This window comes from Lithobates pipiens, unplaced genomic scaffold (assembly GCF_037356315.1).
Source record: "Lithobates pipiens isolate NorthernLeopardFrog02 unplaced genomic scaffold, aLitPip1_a1.2 Scaffold_19, whole genome shotgun sequence".
Classification (NCBI taxonomy): Eukaryota; Metazoa; Chordata; class Amphibia; order Anura; family Ranidae; genus Lithobates; species Lithobates pipiens.
Genome location: NW_027507764.1, coordinates 110,003,405 through 110,017,316, shown reverse-complemented (window position 1 = coordinate 110,017,316; position 13,912 = coordinate 110,003,405). Strand labels below are relative to the sequence as shown.

The 13,912-nt window shown below is 41.0% G+C and overlaps 1 protein-coding gene across 3 annotated transcripts in view; it reads left to right on the top strand.

Moving 5' to 3' along the window:
* The window catches only part of RBM33 (RNA binding motif protein 33), a 260,560-nt gene that overhangs the window by 106,746 nt on the left and 139,902 nt on the right, over positions 1-13,912 (top strand). For all 3 annotated transcript variants that reach the window (XM_077491155.1, XM_077491156.1, XM_077491157.1), the window contains exon 11: positions 12,060-12,186. In XM_077491155.1, the coding sequence (XP_077347281.1) occupies positions 12,060-12,186 (127 nt within the window). The remainder of the gene's footprint in view (positions 1-12,059; positions 12,187-13,912) is intronic.

The window sequence follows — 13,912 nt, the reverse complement described above, 5'->3', positions numbered from 1 at the left end:
TCTGTCAGCCAGGTGTGGTATCCAGGGTGTGCTGTGAGTTAGCAGCCTTCCCCTTGCATGATACCTTTGGCCCTGGGAGGGCCGGAATTTGAGTGTGGGGCAATATAGGGACTGGGTTCCCGTCTGTACCTTGCAGACCCTGGCTAGTGTCCCTCAGGAGGTGACAATGCTTTTCCTCCCACAATTTTGGGAGGGCAAGGAGCTAGGACCCCCAAGCAAGGACCTTTTTTGTGTATCCGGTTCTTTTAATGCCCTAGTACTTATAGTTGTATGCAAAATTTAGGAACCCCTGACAATTTCCATGATTGTCATTTATAAATATTTGGGTGTTTGGATCAGCAATTTCATTTTGTTCTATCAAATAACTGAAGGACACAGTAATCTTTCAGTAGTGAAATTGGGTTTATTGGATTAACAGAAAATGCACAATATGCATCAAAACTAAATTAGACAGGTGCATACATTTGGACACCCCAACAGAATAATCACATTAATATTTCGTAGAGCCTCCTTTAGCAGAAATAACAGCCTCTAGACGCTTCCTATAGCCTATAATGAGTGTCTGGCTTCTGGATGAATGTGTTTTGGACAATTCCTCGTTACAAAACATCTCCAATTCAGTTAGGTTTGGCTGCCGAGCATGGACAGCCCACTTCAAATCGCCCCACAGATGTTCAGTGATATTCTGGGATGGCCATTCCAGAACTTTGTACTTGTTCCTCTGCATAAATGACTGAGTAGATTTTGAGCAGTGTTTTGGGTCGTTGTCTTGTTGAAATATCCAGCCCTGGCGTAACTTCAACTTTGACTGATTCCTCAACATTATTCTTGAGAATCTGCTGATATTAAGTGGAATCCATGCAACCCTCAACTTTAGCCAGATTCCCAGTACCAGCACTGGCCACACAGCCCCACAGCATGATGGAACCTCCACCAAATTTTACTGTGGGTAGCAAGTGTTTTTCTTGGAATGCTGTGTTCTTTTGCCGCCATGCATAATGCCCCTTGTTATGACTAAATAACTCAATGTTTCTTTAATCAGTCCACAGCACCTTATTCCAAGATGAACCTGGCTTGTCCAAATGTGCGTTTGCATACCACAAGCTACTCAGTTTGTGGCGTGTGTGCAGAATAGGCTTCTTTCGCATCACTCTCCCATACAGCTTCTTCCTGTGCAAAGTGCGTTGAATTGTTGAAGGATGCATATTGACACCATCTGCAGCAAGTTGATGTTGTAGGTCTTTGGAGGTGGTCCGTGGGCTGTTTTCGACCATTCTCACCATCTTTCACCTTTGCCTCTCCAGTATTGTATATGGCCTGCCACTTCTGGCCTTTACAAGAACTGTACCTGTGGTCTTCCATTACCCCCCACTATGTTCCTCACAGTGGACACAGACCGCTTAAATCTCTGCAATAACTTTTTGTAGCCTACCCCTAAACCATAATGTAGAACAATCTTTGTTTTCAGGTCATTTGAGAGTTGTTTTGAGGCCCCCATGTTGCCACTCTTCAGAGGAGAGTCAAAGAGAACAACAACTTGCAATTGGCCACCTTAAATACCCTTTCTCATGATTGGATGCACCTGTCTATGAAGTTCAAGGCTTAATGAGCTCACCAAACCAAGTGTGTGTTCCAATTCATCAATGCTAAGTAGTTACAGGTATTCAAATCAACAAAATTACATGGGTGCCCAAATTTATGCACCTGTCTAATTTTGTTTTGATGCATATTGCTCGTTTTCTGTTAATCCAATAAACCTAATTTTACTACTGAAATATTACCATGTCCTTCAGTTATTTGATAGATCAAAATGAAATTGCTGATCCAAACACCCTAATATTTATAAATGACAATCATCGAAATTGTCAGGGGTTCCTAAACTTTTTCATACAACTGTAAGATCCAAGTCGCCTGTGACCAATGCTGGTGTTTCTAAACAACCATCCTTTAAGCCTGCGGACCGGTCCTCGATGGCCTGGAGGTTGACCTTACCTGTTCACACCTTGACGTTGGGGTAGTCTTTTCTGGTTCATAGATCCTTGAATTCTTTCTATTCTGATTCATGGGTTTGTGATCTGGTTCCATTGGGGTCCTCCCTGTGGGGACTGAGGACACTCAGTAGAGTTCAAATCATTACTGAGATAGTTGGCATTTACCCTGCATGAGAATTAAGCGAATGATGTAGCCTTGACCCCACCACCTTTCTTATCAAATTGACAGATTTTTTTCTTCCAGTCTCTGGCTTCCCCATCTTGGTTATGTGACCTTTTTCTTGGCAGTCGAGAGGCTTACTTCTTTTGGGGGTGATCACACTTGGTCCTTGGAGGTTCAGAGTTCTCTACTTCATCCTGTTTATGGTACCATAGGCAGGCTGGGTGCAGCCTATCTGGTCCTCCTAGCCTTTATTACTTTGGTAAGCCCCATAAATCTTGGACAGCATGTTCCTATATTGTTTGAGGCACCAGCGTTTTTTAAGCACTCCCGATGATATTTGCCATAGTGCTCTGATCCTGATATTACTGAGACTGCAGGAGATTCCATGGTGGGTTTCCTGGATAACCTCTTTACTGGGTGCAATCCCACTCTGTCCTTCCTGAACACCCTTGCACTTGCTTGCACACTCTGATGGTCTCAGCTGAGGCGATTCAGTTCGCATTGTGCGCTATACAAGTATTTCATTCATTCATTCATTCAATCCTGCACTTCCAGGGGCCCTCCCTGGCTTCATATATATGGTCGGAGTGTCTGAGTCTGATTCTGAATTGACACATGCCACACTTTTTCTCTTGACGGACCAGATCTAGAGCTCTGTCCTCAGTTTAGTTGTTCCTGTCCTATAGGTGGTCCTCTCTGCTTTTCTGCATGCAGGTTTCGGGTCTCATGGTTTCCACATCTGAGGCGGTTCCATATGCGTAGTTAACACACTTGACTTCTGCAGAAGTATTTCTGTCCCAAGTGGAGGAGCTTCTCCAACCCAGTCTTCAGGAGGGCAATTATATTTCCTCTGACCATTAACCTAAACAAGATTGATATGACTCCTTTCCATCCACTCCAGAAGGGACCCTTTATTGTCATTATTCTGAGAATTAATCCAAGCTTCAGCCTCATCATTGATCACATTGTTGTCCATCGTTGGAGAATGATCTGCTCACTCTGTGGGAACAGAGGCTGAGCTGAGCTCTTTTTCCATGCTCTGACCGGGAGAAGCAGACAAAAATCCCCAGTCTCTTCCATGGGCCTTAATCAGTGGTTAGGCTAGCCCCCTCCAAAAGCCACAGTGGTTACCGTGACACCTATATTGCCTGGTTCATGTCTTCAGGGTTCCCGCCACACACCACCTCTGTGATTTGGATTTTGGCCTTCAAAAATTAGGTGTTTGGGCTGTAACTGGCTTCAGTGCCATTGTGGGCTAGGCTTTCAATTCCTTGCATTTTTTCTTCAGGCCCCTCTGGCTGTACATTCCTTGACTTGTTTCTTCTGTCAGGGGTTTGATATGTAGCACTTCCAGTGCCTTTCTTCCATGCTGTGACACTTGGGCCTAGTTTGTCAGCCCTTCGGGGGCCACCTTTAATACTTTTTGGTGCGCTTTTCCTTTGGTGGTGACGCTCCAAGATCATTTTTTTGGTGTCTCTCACTTTTTCACAATGTTGTCTGCCCTGGTCATTGTTGAGTTGGTGGCTAATTTTTATTTTTGGCTTAGCAGATGTTCTGGCCTATGCCGTTAGGGTTCAGGCTCTGAAGAGGGTACAGCCCTGCAAATGGGCATCATTCCAGTATCTGTACTGAGTTAATTCTTTGTGCCTGAAGTTTTATTCTTTTGTGATCATATTGGAGTATTTATTTTACATCATTACATCATTTTTATGGTGATGCACTCTGGTGCACCCTCCCCCCTTTTTTTTGTTTAGGCTTTATTTGGTCACTATTGCCTTCAAATAATCTTTGTAGTATAATGTTTACATTTGGATCTTTTTTAGTGTGCTGTCAATTTTTGTACGTTTTTCTCACAAAACTGAAGCATGGTGGGAGGAGATGGGGTTACCACTGTCCCAACCTTCCGTAGGTTGGCAGTATAACCCTTGACTGTTCAGGAATGTCTAATATTTCTGTGTCTACTTCTGTGTAAACTTCAAGAAAAAATTTCACAGTAAGAACAAAAATGCTATTTTTAAGGCTTACTTTGCAGTGTTTTTACCTTTCCATTCATTATTTTTATGCACTTGCAACATATCTCTGAACTTACTGGAAAATGTGACTTCTTTAGGAAAACATTTCCATACTACACCCCCTCGCACTTTTCACATCATAGTGCTGTCTTCTGGACCGTTTTGGCCCAGCTACTCAGCCCCTTCTTGAACCTCTATACATAAGCTTATATGTAGCTGCTAGGGGAAGAGCAAAGGGTAAACTATGGTGTCACCTGAGTGACCGCTGGAGCTGCTGATGTTGCATCCAAGATGACTGTTCCCAGCAGTAGTCTCCAAAGGAGGATTTTACAACTTGGCAACATGTATAATGTATTACTATATAATGTAGTAACATGTTAAATGCATAGATATTAAAATGTTTGTAGAAATTATGATTTGATAGCAGGGCCTCTTTAAAAAAAATAAAAATAAAAAATTCTATTGGGTTGTTATATTTCTTCTATCAGCTGTGTGAAAATATACATGCCTTTTCTCAATTTTTTATATTTCATGTGAATGTTTTTTTGTTTTTTTATATTTATGATTCCAATAAGATCCCTAATGAATGACTTGAACATTTTGAACTGGGGCCATGGTATCAGGTGGGAATGAGTGACATTTCCTTCTCAATGCGTTACATGGCATTTCATGGAAATTATGCCTGAATGAAGCTGCTATTGTGATATGTGCAGATAAAGGACCATGCAGACACGAAGCTGAGCTTCTGCCCTATTTACCACAAAGCACCTACAGCAGTAACGCAAAGTGTAATGGTGATGCTGCTGTTCGAGGTAGTAAAGTAGTGCTTGGTGGTGTTTTTTCTTATCTGATGTGTAAGTACTAGTGAACAGATGCAACTTGAGATTCGTCCAGCTGTCACATCTTGTCAAGCTAGTACAGAGGGGATGCAGTTTAAAATTCAGCTTACACAATATTGAACATTTTCCATTTGCTAGTGAGCCACTGATTAATTTCAATTACCATACATTATCATACCATCACATTTGATCATATCAGAAAATTCCCTGCTGCTCTTGGCTGATCTTAATATGACTGCCTTCACCATGCTATTTAGAGCAAGACTTTTTTTTTTTTTTTTGTAAATCTTGACTGCACCTTGATTAAGAAATGACACTTCTGTGACTTTAGTAATGAAGAGGTTTTAAATTGACTGTTTGCAGTATTCGTAATGGTGGGCTTTTCAGGTAAATGGGAAGTAGTGTTATAGCATTACCGTGCAAAAATGGAACAGATGGTGCTTTGACATCATTAAGGGTTTAAGAAAGCAATGTCTTGGTCAGGCTTATGCTCTTGTTATTTAAATCAGCCTTTCCTTTATGATGGTTTCATCAATTTTTCTGTTTATAGCTGTCTCTGTGTATCTCTTAATCTATAGCACCAACCCTAATTGCTAGTGTTGGTATATGATTCCATAATTAAAGTAGCTTGACATAGTGGTCCTCTTTCCAAAAAATCTTGTACAGTGAATATAAAAAGTCTACACACCCTGTAAAATTTCAGTTTTCTTGGATGTAAAAAAAAAGAGACAAAGATGAATCTTTTCAGGAATTTCCACCTTTAAGGTGACCTATAAACTTTACAACTGAACAAACTGAAATCTTTTAGGTGGAGGGTAGTAATAAGTGTGCACACCCTTAAACGAATGCTTTGTTGAAGCACTCAGTCATTTTGGGTATGAGTCTATCAGCACGGCATATCTTGACTTGTCAATATTTTCCCATTCTTATTTGAAAAAAACACTTCAAATCTGTCAGATCGGGAGGGGATCTCTTGTGCACAGCCCTCTTCAGGTAACCCCACAAGTTTCTGAGCTCATCTCCTGTTCAGTCACATGTGTAGAACACTTTGGGTAAAGTGTAGGTTTGCACAGTCTGCCCCCAAGAAATGGTTATCCTGCATGGCTTTATAGGAACAGTGTCTCTTGGGGTCTACTCCGGATGTCATCAAGGACGCCACAGGTGGCAAGAGTGTATCCTCCTTTCTTAAACTTTGCCTTTGATCCCCCTACTTTTTAGGTTTCTGCTCCTACCATCTGAGCTTTCTTTTGTGCCCTGGGTATTCACCAAGCTTCTGACTGCAGGAATGGTCCCGCTATGTTTTTGGGGCAATCCCATACGTTTTGTCATGTTACAACCAAAAATGTAAATGTATTTTATTGGCATTTTGTGATAGACCAACACCAGGTGGCACATAATTGTCGAGTGGAAGGAAAATAAGTGGTTTTGATTTTTATTTTATTTTTTTGCAAATATCACAAAAGTGTGGCATGCATTTGTATTCAGCCCCTTTGAAATACTTTGTAGAACCACTTTTTGCTGCAATTACAGCTGGAAGTCTTTTTGGTGCTGCCACCACCATGTTTCATGGTGGTGGGGATGGTGTGTTCAGGTTGATGTGCAGTGTTACTTTTCTGCCAAACATAGCATTTTTTGCTTTTAGGCCAAAAAGTTTGATTTTGTTCTCATCTAACCAGAGCACCTTCTTCCACGTGTTTGCTGTGTCCCCCACCTGGCTTCTCACAAACTGCAATCATGACTTCTTATGGCTTTCTATCAACAATGGCTTTCTTCTTGCCACTGTTCCATACAGGCCAGATTTGTGGAGTGCACGACTAATAGTTGTCCTGTGATTCTCCCACCTAAGCTGTGGATCTCTGCAGGTCCTCCAGTGTTACTATGGGCCTTTTGGCTGCTTCTCTGATTAATGCTTTCCTTGCCCGACCTGTCAGTTTAGATGGACGGCTATGTCTTGGTAGGTTTGCTGTTATGCTGTACTCTTTCCATTTTCAGATGATGGATTCAACAGTACTCTGTGAGATGTTCAAAGCTTGGTATTTTTTATTTTTTTTTGTCCATAACCTAACCCTGCTTTAAACTTCACTCGGCACGGGTTCTGGTAGAAAATGCAGGTTTGACTGTAGACCTTAGAGGTTTGGGGGAAACTTGAACCTTCATAAATCAGTGCTGGAACAGACTCTTTGCTTGGAGTATCTTAGTCTAGTTCTGGACAGTTTTTTTTTAAACAGTTTACAAGATTTCTACATGGATGAATGTTTTTTTTTTTTTTATCTCAAACACCATCAGTGGTATATTTAACAGACCAAAGGGTAGCAAATGAGAAATGTTTTGTTTTACATATGCTTTAACACGTTCCCGCCTGGCCAATAGTAGAATGACGGCTGGGCGTTGACTTTCCCATCCTGACTGGACATCATTTGACGTTTCTTCAGGAAGCACCACTCACTGGGCCACGCAGCTGCACGATCGGTCACTGGCTGTGTCCCTAGGGCACAGTCGATAACTGATCAGTGTATCAGCTCACTGCTGGTAATGTGATCGCCGTGACTAATTAACGCAGGTCACATGACAGTTGTACACTATGTTGTCTTACCGGTATTAACTTACCTGCGGTTCAATCCTTCATTGCAAGTCTTCTCCTGAGTGCCTTTGGATTCGTGACAGAGACCAGGGCATTACAACATCTGCTTGCGGCCATATTTAAGACCGCAATTTTACAGCTTGCACACACAGTTTAGAGTGCCGTTGCACTCGGCTCAGATTGGTTGGAAATGTTCATATAGTACAGAGATCACAACACTTCAGTGCTCAGACATTGTTTTGCCCTGTGCGGGCTACCCTTCACTGGGCTTAGAGAGGGGGGAAGGGTTGTGGATTAATGAGTAATGTGCCATATTTTAAATGCTCCGATGCGCCGATATGTATCTTCCATGGCAGGGAGGATGAATGTGCTAATTGTGATTTTGTGGAATGTTAGGGGGCTTGGCGACCCCCTCAAGCACACAATGGTTTCTACATCTGAGAAAGTGCATTGCAGTAGACTCACCCCTGACTCACTGTCTTGCCTTAAATTCAGGTGGGTGGGCAAGGCCTATCACTCCACTCACATCTCCTTTTCCAGAGGGGTGAGTGCATTGATACATGGTTCACTAGACTACCAGGAACTGGATTGTGTGGTGGACACTGAGGGAAGATATGTAATTTTACATTGCCACCTGTTCTGTTTGAAATGTATACTTGCTTTTGTATATATCCCACCTCTGTATAGTCATCAGGTTTTGCGGGCGGTGCTGGAATTTCAGTTGGGCCATCCGGATGTACCTATGTATGTCTTGAGAAACTTTAACTGTTACATGGACCCCCAATTAGACAAACATCCCCCGGGATTAGGCATATGCCGAACGGCCTTGAGAAATATAGCCAAGGAGGTGGGCTGGTTAGATGTTTGGAGGAATAGGAACCCTAGGAAATGCCAGTACTCATGTATGTCCTTGTCATGCATTGACCTATGCCTCTGTTCGGATACAGCTGTCTGGTGGCAGAGATAAACTATGGGCTAAGGGGGATATCGGATCGCTCTCCACTGATTCTTCATCTGGAGGTCTGTCCTCCCTCAGCACTACTTGGAGCTCCCTGGAAGCTAAATGCCTTCTGGCTCAATCTTCTACCGTCTGAGGCCCAGATAGCACAGAAAATTATGTATTTTTGGTGTGATCAGGCAGGGTACACAGATGTGGGGGTGGCATGAGAGACAGTCAAGGCCTTGCTTAGGGGGGCTGTTTATAAGAGAAGTGAATGCATTCAAAAGGGTGTCAAATGCACAAAGGGAGGGGGTGGGGCAATTGGTGCATGACCTGGAGATAAAGTATGTCGCTACTCCCACTGAGGATTGTAGGGACACATGGTTGAGCCGGCTCACCTCCTCTGCGGCAAACTTGCATTTTTCAAAGCGATTGAACATACTGGTCAACTTTTTTTTTTTTTTTTTTTTTTTTTTTAGCCAAACTTTCTCAACAGACATCACCATCTATCTGTGCCTTAAGGGCATCTGATGGAAAGGTGACCAATTCCCTTGGGTGTCTGCTAATAAATAAATATATATATATATATATATATATATATATATATATATATATATTATTGTCCGATCCAAGAAGTGTGATGCTGTACTGTGTAGAAATTATTTGTTGCTGCATACCAAAGTTTTTGAAGGTGTAAGCTTAATATGTACAAGATTTTGTAAACTGTACTGCTTATTTGCATCTATTGTTCTTTCAATAAAACTCTATTTGGTTTAAAAATCATACAGTTTGTAGTGAACATAGATTTGCCAAACAATGGGATAAAGGAATATTTCTGAACTTTGTTTTTTCTCATGGTTACTGTGAAATTGGGTGAATGCAGTGCATGTTATATCTCAGCTTGCAGAGCTTGCATTCATTAAATGCGTTTACCAAAAATGTATATATTGCAGAATATACAGCCTCCTGCTATATGACTAAGCTCTATTTCATGATGAATAAACTAAATTATTAATGTATCTTAAATGGAAAACCAACTTTAGATAGATTTTTACTCCAAAAGCATTTTATTAAAATAAATGTTATACAAATCAACAAATCCCCAAAAAGTTTTTAAATAAAAATATATATATATCAGATTTAAATAAAAAAAAAAATATATTTTTTGTTTTAAATCATTGATTTATATCCACCCTGGCAACAGCGCTGAAAGCTGAAAATTTGTCCTGGGCAGGAACGGTGTAAAAGTGCCCAGTATTGAAGTGGTTAATAAGTCATTTATCACCTTACTGCCTCTGCTGTGTTGTTGCTGTTTAAACCTCAAAACTGGATACACAGAATTACAGATCCTTTGGCAGTTAAAACAGCTCCTGTATATGTATTTCAGCTGAATATTTGTTTTTTTGCATGGAGTTCAGTTTTTAATTCAGCATTTGTTTTAGTGTTGCTGACACATGAAGATTTCACCCCAACCAGGTTCCCAGTCTTGTAGTATGTGTCAGATAATCGCACATCATTCGATTTTCTGTTATTCCAGGTGCGAGTTACTGATAATTCAAGTGGTATTAAACACAAAAGCAAATGTGTATTCTATTGCAGTTTACCAATTCTTGGATGTGATGGGCACAATAGTTTTTTCTTTTGTTTTAGGCTTTATTTTATTTTTGTCTGGTGATCCAGCCGCTAAGTTTCTTGTTTTTCAACAGAGCACGCTCTCCTGCATTTGAACAGTGTTGAGATAACTGTTTACCACTGACAGGCACACTTAGGCTCGGTTCACACAGGGGGCGATGCGAGGCAACACGACTTGACGTGCCGCGACCTGACAAGTCGCCCCCGTTCTGTACTACGGAACCGTTCTAAGAGGAGCGACTCGAGTCGCTCCGACTTAGAAAAAAGGTTCCTGTACTACTTTTGGGCGACCTCGGACGACTTGCATTGACTTCTATACAGAAGTAATTTGCAAGTCGCCGCTGAGGTCGCAGCAGGTCGCGGCGCGGCAAGTCGTGTCGCCTCGCATCGCCCCCTGTGTGAACCGAGCCTTACAATGGTCAGCTTTTATTTATTCTTCTAAAACCTTTATCCCAGAAGAAGAAAAAAAACTTGCTGTAACTAGTGTAATCTAGTGTTTGGTTTCAATTTGTGTCTAAATCTGCTATTACATCTAAAACTCCCCTCCCCCCAGAGTAACAGTACTGCTGTGGAATGGTCCCCCTTTGCTTCATCTAGATTGGGGGGGGGCACCCTAATACAGGAGGTGTGTTACTGACCAGCTCACCGGGTGAAAACGGAGAGGAAAAAAGTTTTAACATAAGGAAAACCAATGCATCAAAATTACATTTTTGGTTTTAGGGTTAATACTGCTTTCAGTACAGCGTCTAGTCGTCTTGTACATACTCACAGGAGTCTCATCCTGCTTCCGTAGCCTGTTGGTCAACACAGTTACGTGCATGTGATAAGTCTTCTATAATTTGCCATCAACCATGTTTCCCAATGTAGGACCCCCGTGGTCAGTAGCGAGGCTTAAAAGTACATTTTTCAAGCGTTATCATTTTTGATGTAACATTATTGCTTTTCAAAAGACAGTGCCTGTTAATTCAAGAGAAAAATTGGCATTGGTAAAAAGTTAAAGTGCAAATACTTTGAAATTTAATACTCATGCTGGCGAATAGAATGTGCGTACAGGGCTATATTGGTCATTAATCTCTAAGCTCTGTTCTCAATTGTCTGCCTGACCCTGCTTAACCATCATTAGAATTTCTAATAGAACACTTGCATATGAAATGAAATTAATGAAAACATGTTGTAGATGTTGGAAGTAATTTATTGAAAGATTCATTAAGTTACAAAGACTTTAACATATTTAGTCTTCTGGAAGTATGACTGACCCTTTCTGTAAGTCACACAATAGCTGTTAGATATCCTTTATTCTGTTTTCTCTTTAAGATTAACTTTGTGCTAAGCAATTTATGCCAAGTTTCATTTCTTTTCACCAGTAGGCCAAGTTATCTGCAGTCCTTGAATAGATTACTGCAGATAGCATCATGTAATTAACAAGAGATGTGGAAATGTAAAGTATAATTTGTGTAGTGATTGTGTGCAAGAGAATGTTAATTTCTTAACTAGATGGATATTTAAGGGGATAAAGAAGCTCAAAAATAGGGTATAATTCTGTAAAAGGATTAGGGCCACCTTATCTTTTGTTGAGGAGGTGGGCTGGATGGAGTATAATGAATGGAAAAGAGGAGCTTAATGAGGAATTTGTAGTTCATTTAAGACTTGGCTTCTTATAATGCTTTTCTTTTGATTCAATAAACCAAACTCTGCAGTAGGTGATAGCCTTGAATAAAGTCACATTAGTGTGAAAATTCTGTCAGGCCCTTGCACTCCGCCAATGGTAAATCTAATGCAAATTGTATAGTATATGCTCACCTTAATTCTTTTGTATAAGAGTTGCTTACTTTTTCAGTGTTTACTTAACTGTCTACCACTATGCTTTTATCCTTCATAATCATGCTATTGTGTTTAAATAGGGCATGCCAGACTTTCAACATGTTTCGGGTCCTGTGCCTGGCAATTTCAATCCACCTCCAAGAATTCAAGAACCTTGGAGGAACCCACCACCACTCCAGCCCGAGCGTGAGCCATTCTTCCTTGGAGGTACATGGTTTTATTGCTCTTGTCTTATGTGATTGGTAGAGCTCAAGAAAAACATTTTTTCATTATGTTCCCAAACCAGTCCATATATGGGAGATTTCTTTTTACTTCTGTCCCTCTGACCCATTCCCCAAAAAACTATTGTTAAGGGAAGTTGCAACAGAGACTGAGCTGGTATAGGTTTTATCTTTTTCTTACTCTGCCCAGATCCATATTTTAGGTGAATGGCTTTATTCAAACTCTTTCAAGTAAGCTAAATTGTGTTCCTTTGGGAGAGCATACAGAGCAGAAACTAGTCATGGACAAGAGTGTAGTGAGGAAGCCCATTGCGAATTAGGAACAGGGATAAGGAATGAACTGTTTCTTTCCTCGTACCATTTCGTCTTTGTGTATAAAGTCTTCGTGCAGCCAGTGCCATATCAGCCCTGACGAGGGCGGCACTATAGTAGTCAGAAAAAAGAGATCAACAGATATAGGATTTCTGCATATGTAAGAAAGAATTGCTTAAGGGCTACCAACTTGAAATTTGGTGTTCAAATTTTGATCTTTACATTTCTGTATTGCATTGCATATATACACCATCACGGGAATTTACCAAGACTTGAGCAGCCAGAATCGAGCTGTTGTGCATGGCAACCATAAATTTTCAAAGTTAGAAGCTCAGGCTCAAGTTGGAAGCTGATTGCTACACACAGCTGATTTAGATTCTGTTTACGCTAACTGTAGTAAACCCCCCCCAACGTTTTCTTGAAAGCACGATATTTACAATACCAGACACCTTGATAATTATACAATTCTGTATGAAGAATTAACCCACGTGTATTCATTGTCCACAAAAATACCAGCCCCAGCCACCCCCTGCAGACAACTGCACTCCACGAACCACAGCGGCCCTTTTGTTCCTTTCTTCAGCCTCCTTTACTTCCTGGTCAGTGAACGTGGCATTCCTGGGGGTAGCCATGTACCAGTCGTCTAGCCTTGCTTGGCTTATAGGAAATGGGACTGTGGGTAATGCTACACCAAGCTATATTCCCTGACCACTTGTATAGAAGCGTCCATTACAGTACATTGATACAATTTGTTGATTTCTGTGATACACAAGATGCAATGACCAATATATTTAGTCCAAAAAGTGGAAAAGTCTCACACTTGTGTTATTGCCATACTAGCAGTAGTAGAATGTGTTTTGGGTTATAATTCTAAGTATGCCTATGTTGTGTATGAGAAAAATCGTATTCAATTTGATAACTTTGTTTAAAAAAAATTTATTTCGTTTTTTTTGTTATTTTTCCCTGCATCTTCCAATAACCTAAGGCAAAAAAAAAATGAAGGCTTCAAAAGACTCACTATGCCTCTTAAGATACCTTGGAGTCTTTACTTTCCCAAATGGGGTCATTTTGTAGGTGTTTCAAAGGCCCTGGTGCTACAGGGCCTCCAAAAATGTGTTGGGTAGTCAGGAAATTGGTTGCGTAATTTGTTAAAATCCCAAAGGTGTTCCTTGGATTTTTGGCCCCTCGATGCATCTAGGCTGTGGAAGTCTCACATGTGGTATCCCCATGTTCAGGAGACATAGCAGAATCTGTTTCGAGGTGTAGAAGTGTGCCAATGATGTGTGTGAGAAATCTATTGTATTCTGTCCTGTCTGTAAATTTGTACCATGCTGCCATTTTGGGACCTAATACCCTGGCAGAATTTATGATTTCTTTGCCATTTTTCAGAGAATATGAAT